Source organism: Bombus terrestris, chromosome 16 (genome assembly GCF_910591885.1).
Source record: "Bombus terrestris chromosome 16, iyBomTerr1.2, whole genome shotgun sequence".
Lineage (NCBI taxonomy): Eukaryota > Metazoa > Arthropoda > Insecta > Hymenoptera > Apidae > Bombus > Bombus terrestris.
This window is the reverse complement of record NC_063284.1, coordinates 6,254,271-6,277,878: the sequence shown is the minus strand read 5'-3', so window position 1 is coordinate 6,277,878 and position 23,608 is coordinate 6,254,271. Positions and strand designations below refer to the sequence as shown.

At 30.5% G+C, this 23,608-nt stretch overlaps 1 protein-coding gene and 1 long non-coding RNA gene across 9 annotated transcripts in view; one reads left to right on the top strand and one right to left on the bottom strand.

The window, feature by feature from the left end:
- The window catches only part of LOC100646806 (hepatocyte nuclear factor 4-gamma), a 49,334-nt gene that overhangs the window by 4,161 nt on the left and 21,565 nt on the right, over positions 1-23,608 (top strand). For 2 of the 6 annotated variants that reach the window (XM_012317746.3, XM_012317745.3), the window contains exon 1: positions 8,847-9,086. The exons of 2 other annotated variants lie outside the window; for them this stretch is intronic. In XM_012317746.3, coding sequence (XP_012173136.1) covers positions 8,978-9,086 — 109 coding nt within the window. In that variant the 5' untranslated portion in view covers positions 8,847-8,977. Of the gene's footprint in view, positions 1-8,846; positions 9,087-14,714; positions 15,117-23,608 lie in introns of those variants that run through there. 2 more of the 6 variants (XM_012317750.3, XM_048413527.1) reach the window with 1 other exon arrangement.
- LOC105666623 lies at positions 1,933-8,722 on the bottom strand. Of its 3 annotated transcripts, none has more exons than XR_007226922.1 (4): positions 8,546-8,722; positions 3,426-5,219; positions 3,091-3,209; positions 1,933-2,419 (listed from the first exon to the last, which is right to left on the bottom strand). It is a non-coding gene; the product is annotated as an uncharacterized LOC105666623 (long non-coding RNA). The 3 variants fall into 3 exon arrangements; XR_007226921.1 differs by having other exon boundaries at positions 3,091-4,963; positions 5,095-5,219; XR_007226920.1 differs by having other exon boundaries at positions 3,091-5,219.

The following is a 23,608-nucleotide window of genomic DNA, read 5'->3' as shown; positions in this document are numbered from 1 at the left end:
ATCTCCCTAAGAAATAAAATGTAGAATACAAAAATTGCGTTCCAGATTCTATTTATTAATTGCTAATATGTAAAGAGCAATCAAAATCTGCTCCTGAAACCGGACGAACTACTGTATCATGGGCAAATGTTGAGTACTTGAGCAATGTAGACACAATGATTTTGAAACCCAAATTTTAAAAGATAGTGTTTATGACATTGTCACTTTTCTATGCTATCCAACTCATAAAATTGATCAATATAGCTCCTTACATTTATTTCCAAGTTATTCAAGTAAAATTTTTAGAAAACAATGAGGAAAAAGTACTAAAAATTCTTATGCCAGTATTACTTTATGAAATAGGAAAGGAAATACATATGAATTACAAAAGTTGGGAAGGTTATCATTACATTTAGCAAAAAAATTTTCCTCGTTATTTGTTATATTTAGGCAAATATAGATATTAGTAATATGTTACCCAATAGTGACATAAGTTATGATTTGCTTCTAATCTCGTCTATGATGCAAAAACTATAGTTCTTTTGACTATCTGTATAACTATACGACGAACATATGCTGTTTTCCTGGCCACAGGTAAATATTAATATTTACGTCTTCTCTACACCAATTTGTCATCTTATTCTAGTGTTGGACACCTGCTTTTGTAGACTGTTTTTTAGCTTCTGCTTTTACGAATAAATTTAGAAATCCTTTTCACGCGCCTCTACGTGAATAACGTTCGGTATTTCGTTATTTTTCTGTACCTGGTTTTCTACTTAAGAATAAACTTGCATTCACGGCTGGCAAATATTCGCATCTTCCAAAAAAGTTTCATAGAGACAAATTAAAAGTATAATTGCGTGGAAAAAAAACGTGGAATTACGTTTTATTTTACAGTAGGAGAAATTTTTTGAGATTTTTAAAAACCGATGCGAGTAGAATGCATATCGGATTTACCATTACCCTAATCTATATCGGTATTAAAAAACGCTTTATCGATATTTTGCAGTTATTTTTAATTAACTGCTCTTATCAATATCTGCTACTCGGTATTATTTGAAATATCTCTGCAAATTATTATAGCGTAAACAAATGAAGTTTTGAAGTTTCTCTGGATATTTTAGGATTTTTCTACACCGGAATTGCGTCAGCAAAACAAATTCGTTTTGTTGATTTAGCGACATTAATATTAACAGAGGAGGTTTTAAATAATCGTTCGGTATAAGAAAGAATACACACAACGTAGAAGATGAAATTTATGGTCCTTATTCGAATGTGCTAAATCTTTGTGTAATGTAAAGCTTGAATATCTTCGTGAGCCTTTACACATTTTAATATATATAATTAATAATATAGAAAATCTTTCTCGTTTAATGTCTACGTTCCACGACATTCTACGACTATAATACATAAATACTTCTGTCATTCATGTTACACACAACTCTTTTAATACCCCATACATAATTATAGCTATCTTTCTAAGACGAATTATCATTTATATTTTACATAAGTTCTTTATCTTATTGTCAACTGATATGTGTCATTAATTTTTCAAATTATCACTGTTTAGAAATAGTGTCAACCTTGATTCATGAAAAAGTTTACTTTTCAGATCGGATCTGATTATAGTCAGTAAATAAGCAACAGACAGCATTTTATTGGTAAATGAGAAAATAGTGGAAAATTGTATAGGGGGAGCGTTCTGATTCATCAAAAAATCTTTGATAGTCAGTGTGTATTTACTATTTTGGTGTTTATGAGCATCAGTGATAATTTCATGATTAATTTTAGATAAATTTTTCCACTTAGTATCTTTCTTTTTTAGATTACCCACCGCTGAATAACGTGCTCAATTTCGATAATGATCTGATGAATGAAGGAAGTTTCCAATACAAATATATCTTTCCTTGTTTTTAATTGGGGTTTAATCTCGCATCTACAAGTTATTACCATATATTATGTACGAAATATTAATATTATATATTGTATTAATAATTTAGTTTCCTTGATAAACATTGGTTCCGTTGTATTTCTCTTAAACGATGGCAAAATACTTGCTATTTAATTTCAGACCCCCTTTCCATACAATAGATATTAACCACACTAATACTATTAATGAAATTTTATTAATCACTATGATAATAATAATGGAACGTTTTTGGTTACTTGCAAAGAAATTTATTTCGTCACAGTTGAAATTAGATTTTAATTTACGTAAATTATAAGCAAGAGAACTAAATGTGAAGTTAGTACTTGTAGTATCGTTAACTGCAATGAATACATGTTACATCGTGTATCGTGAATTACCAGTTGTTATTTGGCGAGTAGCAGCGATAACTTTCAGAAGGATATCGATTACTGTATAATCCTCTTAATTCAGATATGTTTCAGCTGATTTCATCGATAACGTTTATCGTGTTAAGTCGTTGTCTTCAAGAAACTGGAAGAAGAAAAATAACGATAGATAACGAAGACATATTGTTTTAATCTTTCTATTTTATATTTAAAGATAGTCGAGATGAAGATACGCGATGGAAATCATGATCCGAATTATTAAAAAACAACCAGGTAATTATGCATAAAGGAAGAGCTCAACACCAATTTTATTGCATTTCGGATATGTTACAGACGGTCCTGAGTAACATACACTTTATCGGAAATCGTGGTTCGAAAGTTAAGACAAAATAGGAAATGGTACTTGTTAGATTACATTTACTTCGATATAAGTGGTTAAAAATGAAATTACCATAGGATTGCGACTCCAATAGCGATGAGATGCGGTCAGGTTAGGTTAGGTTTTCCATTCATAAGTAGGGAGGGCTGAACTGTCAGACTCCTGAAAAGACCTAACGTAACGTAACCTAACTTTCGAATCACGATCGTCTCACGCCTCAGACAGAGTACATACTACTTAGGACCTTCCTCTCTATAATATATCTCAAGGTTAAGGTCATTGGAGTTAAGACCATCTTCTGTGCATAATTACCAAAAGCTAAATTACACGTATAGGAATCAGATATTTTGTATAAATTTATGTTTTGCGATAAAATTATCATTTTATTTAATTTCGTCGTGGTTTTACAATATTTCTTGAAGCTCGCACATATTTACATTTTTCTCAGATTTCGCTCCGTCCATGCAATGCCTCAAATCAAACGAAGCCTACTGCGAATGAGGTATTCTCAGCAGATTGCGGATGTTTATTCATATTCACATTTTTATGAATATAGCTAAAAAAATAAAACGTAGGTAGAACATTGCTTTATACCTATTGATAAATGTGATACTTTGAGATACTTTATAATTTCAATGAGATACTATATTTTAATAAGATACTTTATAATTGTTAATTGCCACAGTAAGCTTTATTATTACAAATTTAAAGCATTGCTTTATTTGCAATCTACTTTTTGCTACCTTCATGTACTGTAATTTCTCTACGATACCTGTGAGCAGAAACTTCGAGAGAAGTGAACTGTTCGTAGAAAAGAGTCGAAGACGATCAGTTAGTAGTAGCAAGAAAACGTGAACTTATTTTATATTTATATATCCAACTCTGTCATTTCCTGTAGGTCGTTTTTTACTTAATTGCATTTGTTTTTATCGTTATACGATTTCTATAGTCTGAGGAAAAACATTTTAATTCCAGTTTTATGTTAAATCACTCTCTCAAGATATCGAAAATATTTTCTATCTTTTGGAATTATGTGCCTACGTCTAAAGTTACAAAATTAAATTGAAATCTAAATATAAAATTCATATCATCGCAATATTCTCGTAGATTTGTCCCATATTACTATCATTTCCTCTAATTCTTTCATCATACTGATTTAATTATACATATGGACATCCTCCTTCGTGACTTCCAAAAACTTTTGAACTTCTGAAAAACATGACCTCCACACTGATCTTCGGATAATTATTTTTAATCGACGAGTAAAAAACGATGTTTGGATCGAAATTTAACGGAATTTATGTTCAACGACTCTCACGGTAAAAATACCTTTCTTATTTACTATTTTCGTGAAGGTAAAAGATGCAAGCTAATTAGCTGGGAGAGCCATGTTGGAGAACGCAAGCATAATCAATGTGGCGGACATTCTGCAGGGTTATCGCGTGACCTCTTCGTTTATAAACTTTATTGTAAGCAACCTTCAGTTCGCCATGCGCTCGAAACGTGTCACGATTTGTTAATTCGAGGTTTTCCTTCTTCTTTTTGAACAATTCCCCTGCGCTTCTTTTGCCTTTCTGTTCGATGATTAAACTGGAAGCTTAATTTAACTATATGACATATACAATATGAACAAAGAAGTTTTCTAAACATTTACTTGTTTGTTACTTGTTATCTTAAGAGTTATTATAATCCTAATTATTATTATAATCTTAAAAGTGTATAAACAATAATTTCCTGAGTCTTAAACACTTTGGTGAACCAGTATATCGATATATAAAAAAACATTTTTAATAAAACAAAGACGAAATACATTATTAAATAATATTCATTAACATTTACAATCAACATTTATTCGAAATGAATAAGTGTAAACCAGAAGCCGTCGTGCAATAGTTGACAAGTTAAGCTGCAATTGCTTTGAACAATGTCTTTTCTGGGAAATACACTTTTATCTAAAACCTGATCTATACTTAGCGATTTATATTACATCGTAAAACGATGTTGTTAATAGCTCGAATCGCTTGTTTCTTTTATTAAATCTATTGAATTGCAATATTTCCCACGTACGAAACAATTCTACACTTTCACTTTTCTAGACGTTCCCAAATGGGAAAATCTGGTTACTAAACTAATTACGATTACTGATGAGCATAACCGATAAGCAAATTTAAATCTGTCAAACAAACAAGCCACTGAAAATCCTGTTTTCTTGTGTACCCCATCTCATATTGAAATTGAAGAGACCGCGAAAGCTAATCTACAAGGGACAGAGAGGGTAACCCAGGTATGTCGGCCTATCATAAGGAGGCTCTAAAATCATTTAAAAGAATTCTTACTGATCGTTGGAACAATTGTTGGAAAGGTTCATGTACTATATACAATATACATAGGAAATATCAAGTGACCCTATTTAGACTGAGGATTGCTTATGCAAATTTTACTTATTGAAAGAAGAAGATCTGCCAATACATAGCAGATGCGGTGTAATACACTCAGTGGGACAGACCATCGCATGTTGCCCCAAATATCAATGGCAAAGCGAAGGAAAATCTCAAGAAACGTGAAGCTATACATAAATATTTTTTGGTTATCAGTATGGTTCTATTCATATGCTCTAACCCGTAATCTTAAGTAATTACTGTTAGGTAATGTGATTGCTAATGACTCAAATGGGTCGATGTAAATAAAGAACTTAAGTAAAAGAGAAAAAAACAATTGAATATTTACTAACATTACTATTTCTACGAATAGTTCTACTGTTCTTGTATTATACGCTTTAAATCCATTTCTTCTTTCCTCAAAGTCGTTTCAAGATCGTAATGTCAAGGACCGTTGAACTTGTTTCGATATCAACTACAACATTACGTTACAAAAAGAGCAAGTGTTGATATGGAAAAAAATATCGATGACCTTGAAAAACCCTTCAAAAAGACTTTGGGTCAAGTTTTCTTATCATCTGATAACGTTCACGTTTTCTTCTTGTCGTTAATTCTTGTCACCGACGCAATTAATTTTTATATCGTGAAATAATTTTTACGCGCATAAAAATTATCGTATGCGTCTCTCGCAGCAAACGTAATTAGTTGTGAAATTCGCGCAAACAATTAATTGCAAATATTACAATCGTTAACTGCGTAATCTTCACGACGTGTAACGATATCCAACTTGATTTTATCCGAATAGAGTTATCAAGATGTCCATTTATTTCGTTCAAAACAGCTTTTCATCTCTGATATCCTTATTCCAATTATATTTTCGATTTAAGTATCTCAATTTGATCGATTTAACATGAATATTTTTGAAGTTAATGATGATACCAATTGAAATTTACTGATACAAATCTATTACACGAAACATAATAATAAGTACAACTAATCTTCGAATAGCAACATGTAGAGTATTCTCTTATCTTATTTTTGTCTTTGAAATAATACATGTAAAATGTTGAAATATTCTTAAGAAGAAAAGAATAACTTAAATATATAACCTTTGAAAAATACATGGAACTTAACAATACTAATATTAGATTAGAATCTTTATTGGTTTATTTATTCCGTTATGGTCACAACCCCTAAAAAGATATTAACCCCTGGTAAGGTATTAGCGACGATAAAATTTTATATATAAATATATATCTAAGTAGCATTTACATGTTTAATTTACCACGGTTACCGCTGTCAGCTGATAAACAATTAGTTAATTACTAGTTAGTTAGTGAATTAATATATTCAAGGCATTGCTTCGTGTATATCTCTTCTTAATTTATGTTAGAAGATGTTGTGTCTTTGACAGAAGTTATTCTATTAGCAATTAGTTGTTGGAGTATAGCGTTGCTTGTCTTTGGTATATTTAATATTGCATTACGTTGGTATAATTTTTAATTATCCTAATATAAATCCTAATGTAAGTCTATTTGTCTTAGAATAATACCTCAGCGTTTCTAAAAGCAGTACACATGTCACGTTTGTCCTCGTGTGTAATTTTTTGCCCTATGTTTTTTCAAATAATTTTGTTACGAAAGTCTATAAAAAAATACTTAGGAAAAAGTTAAATATGCAAAAATATCGAGAATGACGTCGGGAAAACTTAGTATACGTCTATTAAACTTCTATTTTAGTGCAACCTTTTTTACCTGAGTTGATAAAAATTTGAATTTTGCATAAGTAATATGCGGACTAAGCAATCTATGAAACCAATCTTACGTCTTTAAGTTTAAGTCTGCGATATCTCAGCAATCACGATTCAATCGGCGAGATATTTAGATCTCGATTAATTTTTTCATATAAATTCAGCCCCTTATCTATCGCACTATAATTGCTGTGACATTCTATATATAAATTTTATATACTAATGTGTGTACAATAAGATTATGTATTTATAAAATCCGTAACAAAAAACTTTGCGTAAAATTTCCATAATGTTCGACATTAAATAGAAATGTGGTTGAAATATCTAATCGTTTATGTAACTTTGACACGTTGACCTAATGTTTTATCTTTGAACATTATAAATGTAACAGTAGGGATTATTATGTGGTGTATATTGTAAGCAACAATTTTGTTATCGAGTTTGATTCCGTGACTGTAACAATACTAATATCTCTATGATGATAAGGCATTTTATAGGAGAATTTTGTGCATTTTTTTTTTATCATTTCTCGGCCGATATCTTTTTCTTACTTAGATATCAAATATTAAGGTTGAAACAATTTATAATTACACACGTTGATCTTCTTCAAATTGCAACGCTATTTCGAAATAATAAAATTATAAAGATCGGATTATTAATTATACACGTACATGTAGCTTGTAGAAACAATTTTCTCTCGGACATTAGATAATCATACATTATCATAAATTTTTTTTATACAATAAGAATATTATAAATATTATTAATAAATTATTAGCATCGATATATATTCAATATGTATTGAGAGAAATGTGTATCATTTTACTTAGTATCTAACTATTATTATACTTTGTTATGTCGTAATTATCTTAATTACTAATAATAACATTTGTTATTTATACCAGTCTTTTTAATTCAAACTAATCTGTTTATATTATTTCTTAGTTCAGTAAATATCTTTCGTATAACAATGTAATATTTTATCTGGATAATTGTTTATTGCATTTCTGCAGACGCAAGTAAATTATCACATATAATTTGTTCTCATCTCAGTGATTAACTTATCGTCATTTGTGCAAGTAATAGATAACAATCATTAACCGATTATTTGTTATCTAATTGTCTTATCGAGTACAATCCTTTTGTGAAAATAAGTTTATTCATTGTTCCAAAAACCAACTTTCTCATAAGAGTCACTATGCATTTATTTATTCGGTAATATATATATTCCTTGATTAATTATCCTTTTCATTTTGAATGCTATTAATCATTTAATGCTGACATTTTTTATATGTGCAATATCAAATGCAAGTTTCGAACAAAAATTTGTGTGTTGTTCATTAAATTAGTAACGTGAAAACACTTGCTTGAGTGAGTAGAATCGTCGAGTATAGGTTAGGATTACGTTTGAAAGTGAACGAGGAAGCTGATTAATATGAATTAATTATGCACGTTTACAGGATAAGTAGAACAAAGATTTAAGAACACTTCCTATTTATTTATAACTAAGAAATACACTTTTTTAATCGAATAGTGGTTTGGTCGATTGAATAAATATTCGAATGAATATATATAAGTTTTCATACATCAAATGGTATTAAAATCAACAAATTCCACAAATATATGGTATCTATTCACCACGTTTATTTCATGCGATCTTCGTGTATTCTTACATATTTCTAAATATCCCATATCGCTAATTGTAAACATCGGAATCTAACGATCGGTATGTTAAAAATTGTCAAACTTGATTTCTATACTTACACCAGCGCAAATAAGATTAAGCACGTTGGAAGACTCGTGAACAAATGCAAACAGTAAACAAGCAAGCAGTTGAGCAAATCGTATCGTTGAATTAGTTATATGCAATATCCTCGTTGAATCGTTCCAACAAATAATAAACGTTTTTCCCTTTCTTTGGAAATATTCTTCCCGTATTTCGCTAGTTAGCGCACGACTATAGCCCTCACCACTATTCGCGCTATCCCCACTCACACGTGTCTTTCCCTCACCATTCGCACATTAGCGAACGACGAAAGCAATAGTTTGACAATTTGACATTCAGTCGCTTAGCGGCCTCCGTGCGCGATGGTCCAATAATTTGGTAAAATTATTGTTTTAAATGATAGACCGTATACATAGTGACAGAAGTATGACAGCCACGTGAAGAAAATTATTATCTGTGCTGTGTTATTAATGTGTGCTTGCGCACACGCAGTTTCCACACTGCCTTTACGCGGCCAGTTCGAATTAAAGGGGACACACGCCGAAATGCGGTTCGACGAGCATCTTTTCGAAGTCCTTGGTAAGTCAATAACACGAATCGATAATTATTGATAATTGAAGTGACTGCAAGTTGGATAATTTACTCTGATGATTCCACATCAAAATTGGTTTGATTTTGAGGTTATATCGGAGTAAAAGTATAATATAGTAGGGGTATTAGGGGTATAAGTATTAATAATAAACGAAAAATTGTTAAATTCTGAATAAGATACAGTTAAAATCTATTCTTTAGGGAAATAAAATATATAAATATATTTCAGTACTTTATAGAATAATTAATATTTAATGTTGCTTATAGTATCATTTTGGCTATTATAACCACACATCTGCCATTAGTTTTGCTGTGAGACACAATTATTTAATTATAATTGTAAAAAATAAAAGAAATTGAAGAGAGTGAATTATGTTTTAATTATAAAATCAATCTAACAAAATTACAATAAAAAACATTTAATATGGAAATATTTATGTATGAAAGATTATGTCTATAAAACATAATAATTCATAGAAATTTTCTTCAAATTTAATAGTATTAAATAAAAATCGAATATTATTTTTTAATATTCTATTTTGCATTTGCAACCGTTTTTTACGCTCATTATAATGCCTCATTATTATAACTATGAAAATCAAATAAATTATTATAGTACACATGAAAAAGATTTGCAAGAATATGAAAAAATATATGTAAAAAGCTGACAATAGAATTACAGTCAATCAAATGTATAGCAATGTAAAGAAATCTATGCATAAAACATTTAAAATTTAATATTACAATTCATAAAAAAGAAAATTTTAATCAAACACTATTTCAAAAATTTTAAATAACATAATATCTGCTATGCATTTTAGCGTTTTTAATGTTATTTTAATAAATTGTCGTGTATCTATAATATCCACTTAAATGCACTGAATAGAAAATACCAATTAGTCAGCTTCTAATTGTTCAATAATAATTTACAATTAATTACAATATTTCAGATGTTTAAATAACGATCTATTAGTGTGATTTAAGACTGCAGTAATTTTTAGCCGGATAAGAAAACCGTATAATTTTTTGTTTAAACGTTGTCTTAATTAATTAGACTCGTGGTAACATCGAAGTTAATTAAAGTTAATTTGCTATTATTATCTGCCAGGGTTTTGTAAGGATCGCGATTAAGCACGTTTTTTGCCACGGCAAATAACATTTTTTCTCTTTGAAAGTGGAAACACGATATTAGCAAGAAACTTCGTTTTATTTTTATAAATAATTGAATAAGACGAACGATTTCTCCTGGAAAAAATTTCTGATAATTTTAATTGTTAATCTCATGCCGTGTTTCCGCAACAAGAAAGGAAGAATTTTTTCATTGAAATTTCCTTGATTCTTTGAAAGATGTGGAATAATGTAAACACAAATAATCGTAAAATTATTAAAGTGAAATCGAATACCACGCACCGTATAGTTATTTTTTATTTGAATTTAGCAGTGATTTCTTTTTAGATAAGTGAAGAAGCATGATATATAATTTCAATCGTTTCTTATTTTTTGATAGGAATGTTTAAAAGACAAGAAATACCGATAAGATAGAAATTATGTTAATTTAGTAGATTAATTTTGTAAATTTAAGGTGTTCAAAAAAAATTTTAATCGACAGTTTAAACTTGTTACCAATCTAATTAATTTTGTGCAGCGAAATATCACTAAAAATGGCCAATCAGGATCATAACTCTTTTACAAGAATCAGTAATTGTTAAGTAATGAAAATCCATTTATTATTTATCTACTTTAAACTGTGTAATGCTATCTGAAGAAAAATATCGAAAAAACAGGATGTAAATCCATTTGAAGGTCACCAAACATTAGCATTTACGAACCATCCCCGTATTTAAATAAAGTATTAAATAAATTTCCATAATAAAAGCGCTATTATTAACTTCATTCTTAAACAATGGCGACAATGCATGGGCATACGGTATAGAGGCATTGCTATAAATTAAAACACCATTCTGTATTTTCTTTCTAATTAACAAAAAAAGAAAAAAAGAAAAAGATGAAAAAACGATGAGCCATGGAAGCCATAAAAAGTAAATTATATAAAATATATGTAGTATTAAACAAATATCATGTAGTATATAGGTAATATTAAATAATAAGTAAATGTACATGTATTTTAATATTAGGTATTCTAACGTATATTATTGTGGTTAGAATGATTAAAATAAGATAAATTTCATAGACTTAAACATTTTCAACAATCTATATTGGATTGGAAAACACTGATATTTCAAAATTTTTGATATACTGATAAGATCTGGCTACCATTGCAATATTACATATGATATAGAGACGACGGCCACTAAAAAATTGATTTTATGTAGTATATCTTATATGTAACGCAAAATAAATGAGATCGTTTTATTAATAATCAAAAGTAAATGAAAATTTCGAAATGTTTATAGTGAGACTCTCTCGTTCGAGCATAATTATCATCCTGGCAACGTGATAGTCGGGCCAGCACATAAAATGATTCATTTACAGCTGTCTCATTCCGGCAGAAACTGCTTCGTTCCTTTCTGTTTATCAACTGACTCATTTACCAGCCACCGGCTTTGTTACCATTTTCTTCACTTCCCTCTGTCTCTCTTCAACCCTCTGTCCTTTCCTCTCTCTCTCTCTTTCTCTCTCTCTCTCTCCCTCCTCTCCCTCTCATGTTTCACTTTCCTTGGATGGAAATATACCTCCGTGGAAAAGCCAATTAATCGAAGAAACCTTTGTTATTAAAAGAGACTGAGCAATCTGGATGGAATGAGTTCTTGAAAATTTGATTACATTCTTGATTACTGATTACTGTGCAACACGTGTGCCGATTAATCGAAAGCGTACTCGTTGGACATTGAGTCTATTAGGTTATGTGTTGGTTTGTTTCTTATTACATCGAACAATAGTTAAACTTCATTTTGCGACACCGTTCTCTTTTTCGAACTTGTTTTACATCTTCTCACAATATTCGATAAACAAAGAAGGAACACAGCACTTCTCGAGTCTCGACCAATATAAGAATTGATTTAGCAAATGTACTAGACAAGGGGTACTAGTCAGCTTCTGGCGGCAAGAAAAATATACAGGATAATCCACGTAACTGTTTCATATTATAATTCCATTAACAGTGTAATTACTTGAACGAAGTTTAGTCGAATAATACACATTATGCCGCAAAATTAAAGAATTGCTCAATTTTAACCGAAAAATTGTCGATGTGTGAACTGTCATAAATTTGTAATATACTTGTAGTATACCTTGAACTGGCATAACGAAAATAGAGGCTTCACCTTTTAACACTTTACCGACCGATATCCAATTAATCGGTTTTTGTCGCCGATGCTTACCGACTGATAGCCTATTAATTGGCTTTTTGTCGCCAACGTTTACCGATCGATAACCTGTTAATCGGCTTTTGTCGCCGACGATCTTTTTCATTATTTGAGCAATAATTTGTTATTTAATACTAAGGTACCTTGCTCAGTTGCGTCAGTTACATTGCTTTGCAAGCTGCCACAGTTTTATACCAATTTGAAAAACTTACCGTTCGCAATGAACGAAAAGAGTGGTATTGGAGAGTCTAAACCGAAACAGAGCCAGCGCCAGAGAGAATTTGCGCCTAAACTGCCGGTCGGACGTGCATATGCTGTTGAACCGCTAGTGGTCAGTAAAGTGTTAAAATGTGTCCGTCCCGAGGTGAGATATCGACAATTTCTTGATCATTTAATGATTCTTTAATTTTGTGACATAGAGTATATCAATATTGTGATGTTTGGTGGAATGTTAGTTAATTCGATTCTATGGTGGAATTTTAATTGTGTATCGCGGATGTTTATGAAAATTTTACTACAAAATTAAAATACTAGAACTTACATGATTCGTTTCATTCGTCACTTTAGCAAGTGTTATTTATACTGTGTTTGCTTCTTTATACACATTATGTGTACTTTGTGCGCTTTTGCAGTTTGAACTTTCGAAAAAATACATAAAATAAGAAGGTTAAATGATTTATTAAATACTCATTTGTAATTTAATTTCGTATGAGCAAGAGAATTTGAATTTTTCATTGCACAAATATGCATTTCGTGTTATGCTATGAATCACTACAGCACATGCATACATGTATACCGACTGTTACTCGACCTCAGATTTCTTTGCTCTTGACGTAAGATCTTTCAAGCAAAAATGCTATTTGACGATTTTGAATGTCCTTCGTGCGATCAGTGATGCAATATCCTACGATTTTCGACTTATGTAATATTGCAGTCGAGATTCATTTTTTTTCACGTATTGTTTACATATTTTCATTATATATTATAATATCTATTTTTATTCAGGTTATCCTCATAAAATATAATAACCTATTATGTATTTTATTTTAATGGCAAGTTATCATATAAACATGCCAACCGTATCTGACATAAAAAATGAAATAGGAAACCAGGTATTTCCTATAAATATATATACACATATATGCAAATATTATTCAAAAAAGTACATACATAGGAGATAAAATTGAGACGTTTTAAAAAATTAATTATTCGACTCAATTTTTTCTTGGATCTCGTGTTGTGGTACAAGACAGTGTTATGAAGGTCACTGAGATTTTTCTCTAAACAGAACAGTACGTTTTTGTATACCTACGAATATATGTAATTCACATTACGACGAATTCTGCGACCATAGTTACTCAGGGTCAATCAAGGTCGTAGCTAAAGAGAAAGCATCTTCTTGTATCTTTCCAGTCGCTGATGAGAGACATCGTCTTCCATCTCGCTAATGTTTCGTAATAATTCTTCTTCACTATGTGCCTCTCGTGTTTCAATTGCTCTTTAAATTCCTTGAGTCGAACGTACTTGGTGAAATCATTATTAAATATTATTTAAATATTAAGTCGATTACAAAGTTCTGTTGCTTTTCTTCTTTAGAAAGAGATCAATTGTTCTAACGAAAATTTCTGTCAGTCTTCGATATTTGATGTAATAAAAGAAATAGCTATTGTAGAATCTTCATAAAAATATAGATATTCAACAATAACTGCACACATAATAATTATAATTGTATGATAATATAAATGTCCAAGAGTAATAAACAATCACTGTTCGAATTTTTTATTCTTTTAGAAAAAAAGGCAGAAAATTTATTTTTAGATTTTTGTGCAGGATTATATGTGTAACTTTTATAATAGAAATTTGAATTACACAATTCTTGTGACAATAACTTTATGTATCTTCCGTGTTATATGGGATCCTGCTATATTCGGAACTAAAAGGATTAACAGTCCTCATAAAATAGAAATCAAATCTCGTTGCTAAATTTATCAATATATTAACTTATCAAAATAACATATTAAAATAACAACTCTAAATAAAAGAGATTAATAGTTCTCATAAGAAAAAACCAACCCTCGTTGCATTTGCGCGCCAAATTCTAACCCCGTTGCCCCCTTCCCCTACTTCTAATCTACCAACAGCCTAGCACCCGCCACTCCTAATCTTCGAACGCGAGCGCCCCCCTCATTTCTAACTACCGCCGCGGTTCGCGCTATATTCATTCCTATGGTAGATTCGAGTTATCCCCACTCTCTAGCCACGAGCCGAGCGCAAAACGCGCCAGCTGCTTGCCAGGCAGTCGTCTTTGCGACGTTGTCATGAAACAAATGAAAGTTATCATCACGGCGTTTTAGCTACCTGTTTGCTGCGGCTTCATCGTGTTTCAAACCTCCCTCTTAGTTCGTTGCACTGGCTCACTGTACGGAACGGTTTAGGTTAGAGTGTGTTTCCTCTTCGATCGATAAACGATTGTGCGATGGCCGAGAAATTACGTAATTAAAGGCCGCGGTCATACCGTAACGTAATTTGCCAGGGCTACTGTCGTTGTCTCGGTGATAAGAACGATAATGGAGGCCACCTCCGAGGAATTTTTTCCGAGAAAGATCGGAAAAACTCGTGCACGATTGATCGAAGATCTACACGTCTGATAGCGAGGCCACGTCCGTCGCTGTTTCGGAAATGGGGCTGGCAGGTAAATGTTTTGTCTTGGTTGATCGCCATGTTTTTAACCGGTTTCGGGATTCTTTAACCTATGATGTCAACCACTGTTGTTTTTTATATGATGTATTTTTATGGACTTTATATTTTTTTTCAAATGTGTAGAAAGTACAATGAGTATAGTCAGTGTCTTGTTTTTTTCTTTCTTTATGGGATTCTTTGGGTCGTATAGGTGGTAGATGAAGGGTTGATCACATAGGGTGTCCTTAAATTTTGTGTTTCTTTATTTGGGAGGGGATTTTAGTAAATAATAAAGTTTATTAGTTATGTGAATTTGTGAATAGCATAAAGGAAGCTGCGAAGGGTTTGTTATACGAGATGTTAAAAAATTGTATGTTTACTTATTTAAGAGTTACTTAATTAGCTAATTTAGTTTAGAGAAATCTAAACGTTTATTTACAAGGATTATTCCATTACCTGACCTGTTCTTAGAATCTACTATTAATAATAATTACTCTACATTTGTTAAATGATAGTAATAACGTATCCTGGCATATCGCGTCATGTTTGTGGAATCAATTATCGTTATTATATAATTGTATATGTGACTAAATCGAGCACTTGTTTCGTGAAAAGTAGAAAATTTTCAAGACACCCGATGAGTAGGTCAACCTACGTCGCGTAATTAATCAATGCACGCCCACCCATATTTGGTAATTTAGTTTGCTTGATTCTTTACCAATTTTATTCAGTAGCATGTGTTCAAAAAATATCATGGAACATTTTGATAGAAAAATATCTCTATTATAAACTGAATTATGACAAAATGTACTTTTCACTGAAATTCTGCCTTTGTTTTTGTATTGTTGTTTCTATTTATATATATACACACAATTGTATTCATTTCTATATTAACTGTTACAGTTGTTTTTATACATATGTACATATTATTATATGTACATATTATTTTTATTTTTATTAGATACTGAAAACGTTTAATTTAATTTATTAAATTAAAAGTTTATTAAAACTCATTGAAACCAAATATAAATTCATTATGTCAGAATAATTAAAATCGAACGTAAGATTTGATTTCAGTTTTATTCATTAATTTAATGAGGTTAGGTTAGAGATCTTCTTAAAATAGAATTTTGATTAACAAGAATTAGTGAAATAAAACGAAACTATCCAAAAAGTTTGAATGAAGCGATGAACAGAAATAAGGAAAGCCAGGCGCTGAAAGAAATACCAAATCAATCGTTAAAGAAACTTTGTAAAGAGCTAAAAATTGTGTAATGACAGTAAAAATATAATGGGAAATTAGTGATGTTTTTCTCTGTGAATTTCGTAAGGATGACAACTTATTTTTAACAGAAAGTAAAAGCAGCAGAAAAACAAACTGATGAGCTCATGAAAAAATTATGTAATTTTCGGCACACATGATTAGCCAAGTGTAGGGTAAACGTAAAATTTCATTTTTTATATGATCTGTTAGCCGTCGCTGAGGACGCGAAATTTTTTGTTATTCGGGACGATTTATAATCTTCGGAAAGAAACAGATACCGATGAGATCTCAGTAATCAATCTTCTGAAATACACGCGAATCTTCCCCCTTTTATTTTTTTAAATAGGACAGTATCGTTATTTATACGAAAATTTATTAATTGAAATATCTCTATATTGTGACGTAACATAATTTCTATAAAATTTCTTTTTACTTTATATGATTTCTAAAATTTAATAATAAGAAGAATAATACATAAAACAACCCCAAAACGATTTGAGTGCATAGCCTTTTGTTTTCGAGAAATTCTGACAAAATTCAGGTAAAAGCTGCATGATATCATATTTGACCTTGAAACGTCTTGTAAAGATGACATCCAAATTTTTTAATGGAATCTTTATGTTGTTCTGTCGAAATAATAATTCACATTTCGATAGCGGATGTTGCGAAAGTTTGTAATGTTTGTAATGTTTTGAAAAATTAAGCTAATTTCAATATCATCGCAAAGTCAAATAGATAAAAGCACAGTATGACCCCCTAGGTACCGTACAACTTTTCTCTGAAATATTTTTTCGTATCATGACAAGTAAAAAAGTAATTAAGAGTGATAGAGTTATTTCGGACACCCTGTATATGTGCAACATATATGCACATAAACGTAAACTACAGTACTAACACGCTATAATATAATATCAAAATATTTAATTGCTCCTGTGATATATTACTTGACTGCCTATCCTAATTCTTCAAGTAGTAGTATTTGAAATGTTCTATTTTTTTATTTTTATATGTCTGTGCTGATCGCATATGATACTCGGCTTCACGACTGCTTGAATGTATTGATTTATAAAGTTTGTAACAGTTGAGATTTACGTGACTGTTAAAAATGATTAGAACACGGTAAATTACTCTTAAATTACGTAAAATGCAAAATTTTCTTAAAATATTAAAAATATTTTTTTTGTTGAAACGAAAGCAAGAGTAGGACAATAATCACGAGAATTGCAGTGAGGTTAAGAATTACAAAGGTCTTTCATGCTGTTCGCAATCCTGAAAATCATAAAATGAAGTTATGTATATAAAAAGCGATTGATTATATATACAAACTGTTTGTTGTAAGAAAAGTGACATAACTTTTCCATGGACCATCACCACTAATCACAACTCGTGAAATCAAGATGAGCGTTTCAGTTATTGGAGGGTTATTTTCGTGCGTTTCTCCGTTTGCTTATGTTAATGCCATATTCAGTGGACAAACGGAAGGGGAACTGCGAATTAACAAGTAAAAGAAGCTTTTAGTCGGAAGAACTCGCATTAATTATTAATACTGTTAGTTCGTCGCCGTGTCGTATAAACGTGTCTCTGAAAAATACGACGGATCATTCGTTTCCACTTTATGTACTTCTATTTCTATTGTACGTCTTTGCCTTTTTAATCTATGAAAACATTTACATTTTTATATAGGATTGTCTTTAAAAATATGTTTCGTTTTATTCTACCGAATTTCGAAGTATTTCGATTTTTTCTGAAAATGCCGATAAGTATTTAATATAAATGTATCGGCTTCTAAATAATTGATTTTTAATTTCTTAGTGGTTTAAAGTATCAATGACTTCACTTGAGAAATATAGAACTTTTTAGAATTATTTCACCATTTCTTTGTTGTATATCAAGGTATTTCTAAAATTTTTTGACATATTGGATTATTCTTGACGTATTATTCTTCTAGTTTATTATATTTCAGAATATTTTCATTAGTTGATGCTTTGAACAATACTATTTAATCGTTTACATTGTACATATAACCACACTATAAAGTGTGATCACACATTTGAAATTTAGATAGGGTTTATGTACAGTGATTTAATGTGCATAAAATGAAAAGAATTCTTCTATAGTGTATAAGCAGTGAATCTGGCTTTTGTTATATTGACGAAATAAAAGGTAGTCACTTCTATCTTCATATTATCTTCGTGTTAGAATTAAATAGCGACACTGCTAATATTATTGAAATTCTATTCCCTTCCCAAAAGTAAACTCACATCCATTTCAAATCAAATTATGTTATCAAAGGGCAACATAATTTTATTCAGAATCTAATTTTAATTTCTTATTATCTACCAAAATTTTCCTGCTGTTTTATGATAGAAAGATCACGAGGAACGAGAAGTACAATGAGGAATTTAATATGGTTGTCTTTGCGCATGCGCATTTACATTGATTGTCATTTACAGATGGCGCCCGAAATCTTTCATTAAATCCAAGAAAAATGGATGGCCAGAAATTTCGTATATTCGTTGGTTAACCACTGTGTACAGTCGTTATCTTTGCTTTCACTTTCTACACGACGCTTCTAACTGATAATTAAGCAATCTAAAGAAATGTCGGAAATTTTTCTTCTCATAAACTCAACTATTATACAGTTTAGAAGGGGTAAATTTTATTATATAGATAATGATCACATTGCAGTATTAGATGTTACATGTTTTCAGAATATTATACATATAGTAGATCTTTCTTACGTTCGAACAGGTAAATTTCCCCGAGTTCAATCGGAAACGGTGTCTAACCACTAAGATAGAATCCACTGGCTCATTTCCCTTACGTAATATAATAGGACACGCACGCGACGTATCTTTCTCTCTGATCTCGCTATACATATATACAATTAGTTTCTCTGTTTGAACACAGTCCCTTGTGTCTCTTGGTATCTTCGTCCAAAAAAGGTCCCACTGTCCATCTATGCTTTCGTAATTCATATTTACTTTGTGGACGACTCAATTGGTCACCTAGGTCGTTGAGATAAGTGTCATCGAAATCGAGCTTTATGTGAGTCGCAGAGAAGCCACGATCAAATCCATAAATTAATATACATAGAAGAATGACGATTGCGAACAATATTTTTTTAAATGTTACTTTAATTTTAATTTTTCTTGCAATTTGCAATTGTTTACGATACAGCTTTGTGATAAATGAGTTTGTGAAAATAACATTTCTTTTTCAGAATATCGAATATTAATGCATCTGGATAATATGAAACATTGACAACATTATAAAAATTATTTGAATACTTATCTTTAGAAAATCTTTATGTTCTCGTTGTATGTATTATACAATAATTATTTTCTTAATAGGTCCTCGAATATTCCGTCAGTCTTCCGTAAACCTTCAAATATTTTCTCTGGGAAACACTTAGGTTTTCAAGTAAAGAAAAAGATCTGTAATAAATCCACGAAAAGGTCAAAAAGAACACGCGTGAGCAATCTACGGTTGTGAGAAGAGAAAATAAATCGTCATTCGACGGACTAGCCGGTACTCATAATTGTCGTCATTCGAGAAAAAGTAGTTTTACATTTGACGAGGGATAATAACACGTAATCGAGTTATGAAAGAAATTAAACGATACTCACTGTTTTTCTTGTAATTTAGTGTTAAATGAGTAAAAAAAATGTTCTTTTATAACGCGTTAGTAATTACATTATTATATCGATGTCAGCATAAACTTAAACAAAAAGAAACATATCGAACAGGTAGACATAATAAATTTAAAAGCAAGATGGAAAGATTCCTATTTTAAAAAAACACACGTAACAGATACAAATAATTAAGGTCAGAATGAAAATGAGCTGGCTCATAGTTAATGTATATCATATTATATTATATTATAATTATAAGATGCAAAACAGTTTCTTCAGAAGATTCAGCGACACTTATTAATATTTGGACATCGCGTCATCCAAGACAAAGTTTGGCTGTTAAATACTGGGATATCCTGTATAATTTACAAATAACGTCACAAGGTTATTGAAAAAAGTGACAGAATTCTTAATTTGCATTAATTCATACAAGTTATTTCTGCTTCTCTACAAATGCAATAGTCGGTCAGATAAATTAAAATTTCTAATTTGAATTAGTTAATTCATTTCTATGGAAATCATTCGCATTATTGCTATAAGAAGTAGGTAGCTGTGACGGAAAAAATTTAACTTTTTATCGCTACTTATACGTAAAATAACAATGTTAAGGAAAAAGGTGCTTATGTGCAATGTGACTATTTACAATTATAATCCTTCGAGAACGTAAATGCAATTAGCTACCACTTACATAATGAATAGAACGTGTTGATATTAGCGTATTAGTTCAATCGGAGATACTTGCTTCATGTTTGTGAATACATGAAACTTCATAGCCTTGATCCGATTTTGATCTTCCCTGGTAACACGTTTTTCTTTTTTTCTATTTCGTTTTCTTTTTTTTTTTCCTTCTTTTTTGCACATTTTCATTGTCAGGCTAAGCTAGTAATGCATAATGTCACCAATGCCCTCTTACATAGTAATTTATTAAGCAATTATGTATATATTACAAGTTATAGCTATTAAATATTTATGTTTTATGACTTCGTAATTTTGGAATAACGAGGTCTTGTAATTTATAAAATGTATTAAGTAATAATATTAATTATGGGGTGTAGATTGTAAATTGTTCATCTAAAATTTTACAATTTTACATTAAAAAAAGATATATATATATTATAAAGTTTGTCAAATAATAATATCAGTGAACTGATAACTTACTAATTATGAGCTATAAATTCCTATTTACAATTTTACGTCAACGGATAATTTAAATAACTTACGTATAAGTTGCAAAATATTTTTCAAGCGATAGCTTTTGCTTAGTTGTATAAGGGGGTTCAGAAATAAAAGTACAGTCGAATATGTTTATACATAACTTTTTAGCACAGTGGAAGGATTAAATATTAGAGTAAAAATTAAGAAAAATTTCTCTCATCTGTTCCCAACAATCAGAACAAAGTTAAACTTTATTAGAATATTTACTTTAAATGTATATAACGTTATAATTAATGTGAATATTCTGATCTTTTTTGTCATTCTCACTATCTTCTTTATTTGTAACCTACTTGTATAGGTACTTATAGTACAATATTATTATAATTTTTGTGTCATTAATGGAAATCATAAGAACCAGGTTTCAATAGCAAAAGTGCAGAACTTTATATATAGACCCAGATTTTATACAAACTCTAAGCATAATAAAATAAAAGTTATTATGTCTAGGAGCTTCTTACTTCATTTTTGTTCAGACATTATAGGAAACATTGAAATCAGGCTTAAGAAACTTAAAGTCTTATAATAATCACTACTTTTAATTATTTTAAAATATTTCCTCTAAACAATAATAATATACACACACTTATTTCTAATTTATTATTTGCAGTTGCATACCAAGTTGTAATCATTAAAATTAAATGATAGATCAGTTTAAAAAATCAAGTTATTAAACGTTATCTTTGCTTTCTTTCAAACATTATTCAATAAAATTCTACAAAATGTTTCCTAAAATCATATTAATGTTAAATCATCTGTTTCTCAAATCATAATTATCTTTATCTGACTTACTTCTTAATATCTTTTTAATTAAGTATATATCTTTTTCATTATAGAATATTCATTAACATTCGTGGAATGTTCCCTGAAAATAATTTCTATGCACAATTCAAACTAAAATATGGAATGGTAAATGGAAATATATAGAAGCATACGGTGGATATTTCATAGCCCGAAAATGAAAGTAGGGAAACCTCATTTAACTTGGAAATATTAAAGTCGTTCTTCGAGTGTCGGTATGAAAAGTTATATAATAAATTAGCCGCTAAATAAAGATCGTAATAACATCTTTTCTTTCTTTTTTCCCGCGTCGGTCGCGATTATACTTTCTAAAACATAAAGTGATGTAATCGTTTCAGTTTTCTTGAGGAAGTTCGCGATTCCCGGTCTCATTATGCAATTAACAGTTTTCAATTCTGACACGTGTTTCTCTGCTAGATAAGAAAAAAAGGCATACTCCAGCGATCCGTACGCGTTCATGCGATTCACATGTTGTTAATATGTAACGCGCGAACGATCGTGAATCGCTTTTGGTCTTAGAAGAAAATTGATCGACATTTGACGTGCTTCTTTGTAAAATGTTAAACGAAAATTATTAGTTGGATAATTTCGTTAAATTAATCGTTCCTTTGTTACTGTTAATTTATAGTTTTTATCTATTCATTGGTAATTTATGGCATCATATTATAACTACGTTTTCGAAAAGATCCACTTTGAGTGTTCAGTAAGTACACGCGCATTTAATTAATCGGCGAATCCTGTCCCATTTTCTACATTCCGTATCTCATACCTCACATCCTATATCATACCATGTATATCACAAGCAATACTTCATCTTCCATACCTAAGAAAGTAAGTGCAAGTTTAAGTTAAAAGTTACACGTTAGACTCTACGACCTCCGTCCCTCTTTCCGCGCTATTCACATACTCCATATCGTATATCCAAAATCTAATATCTACTATCCTATATCTATAGCTCACATTTCATTTTGTAGGATAGCGAATTTCGTTTACGATAAGTAACGATTTCTTGCGAGTTCTGAAGGAAATTTGCGGCCAACTGATTTCATTATGTGAGATGAAATTCATTATGTGAATTTCGTTTACGGGAAGTTGAGGATTTTGAGAATTATGGGCTAAAGATACTGGATGTGTGATATGAAATATGAGAAAGGGAATGTGAAGTACGAGATATGGAATTGAAAGATGGAATGTGAGAGATAAGATGAAGAATATGAGTTACGAACATTCTGTGTGGGGGTATAAGATGTGAGATAAAGTACATGGAATGAGGGATGAAAATGTGAGCTGTGCACTGGATATGTGATAATGGATAGTGGATATTGGATGTTGAATATGGAGACAGAATATGCGATAGTGCGAAATAGGATATGAATAATAAACCTAATAGGAAAGATAGTACATATTGCACAGATTAATATAGATCACAAATACTTTTCTAAAGTTCTTGGAATATCCTTAATAGAGGAAATATTAATTTTTCTATCTTTATACATAATTAAATACACAGTACCTTACATAACATCCAAATACGTAAACAAATAAAGAAGTGATTATTTTCAACAAAATAAGTTAAATAACCTCATTAAAGAT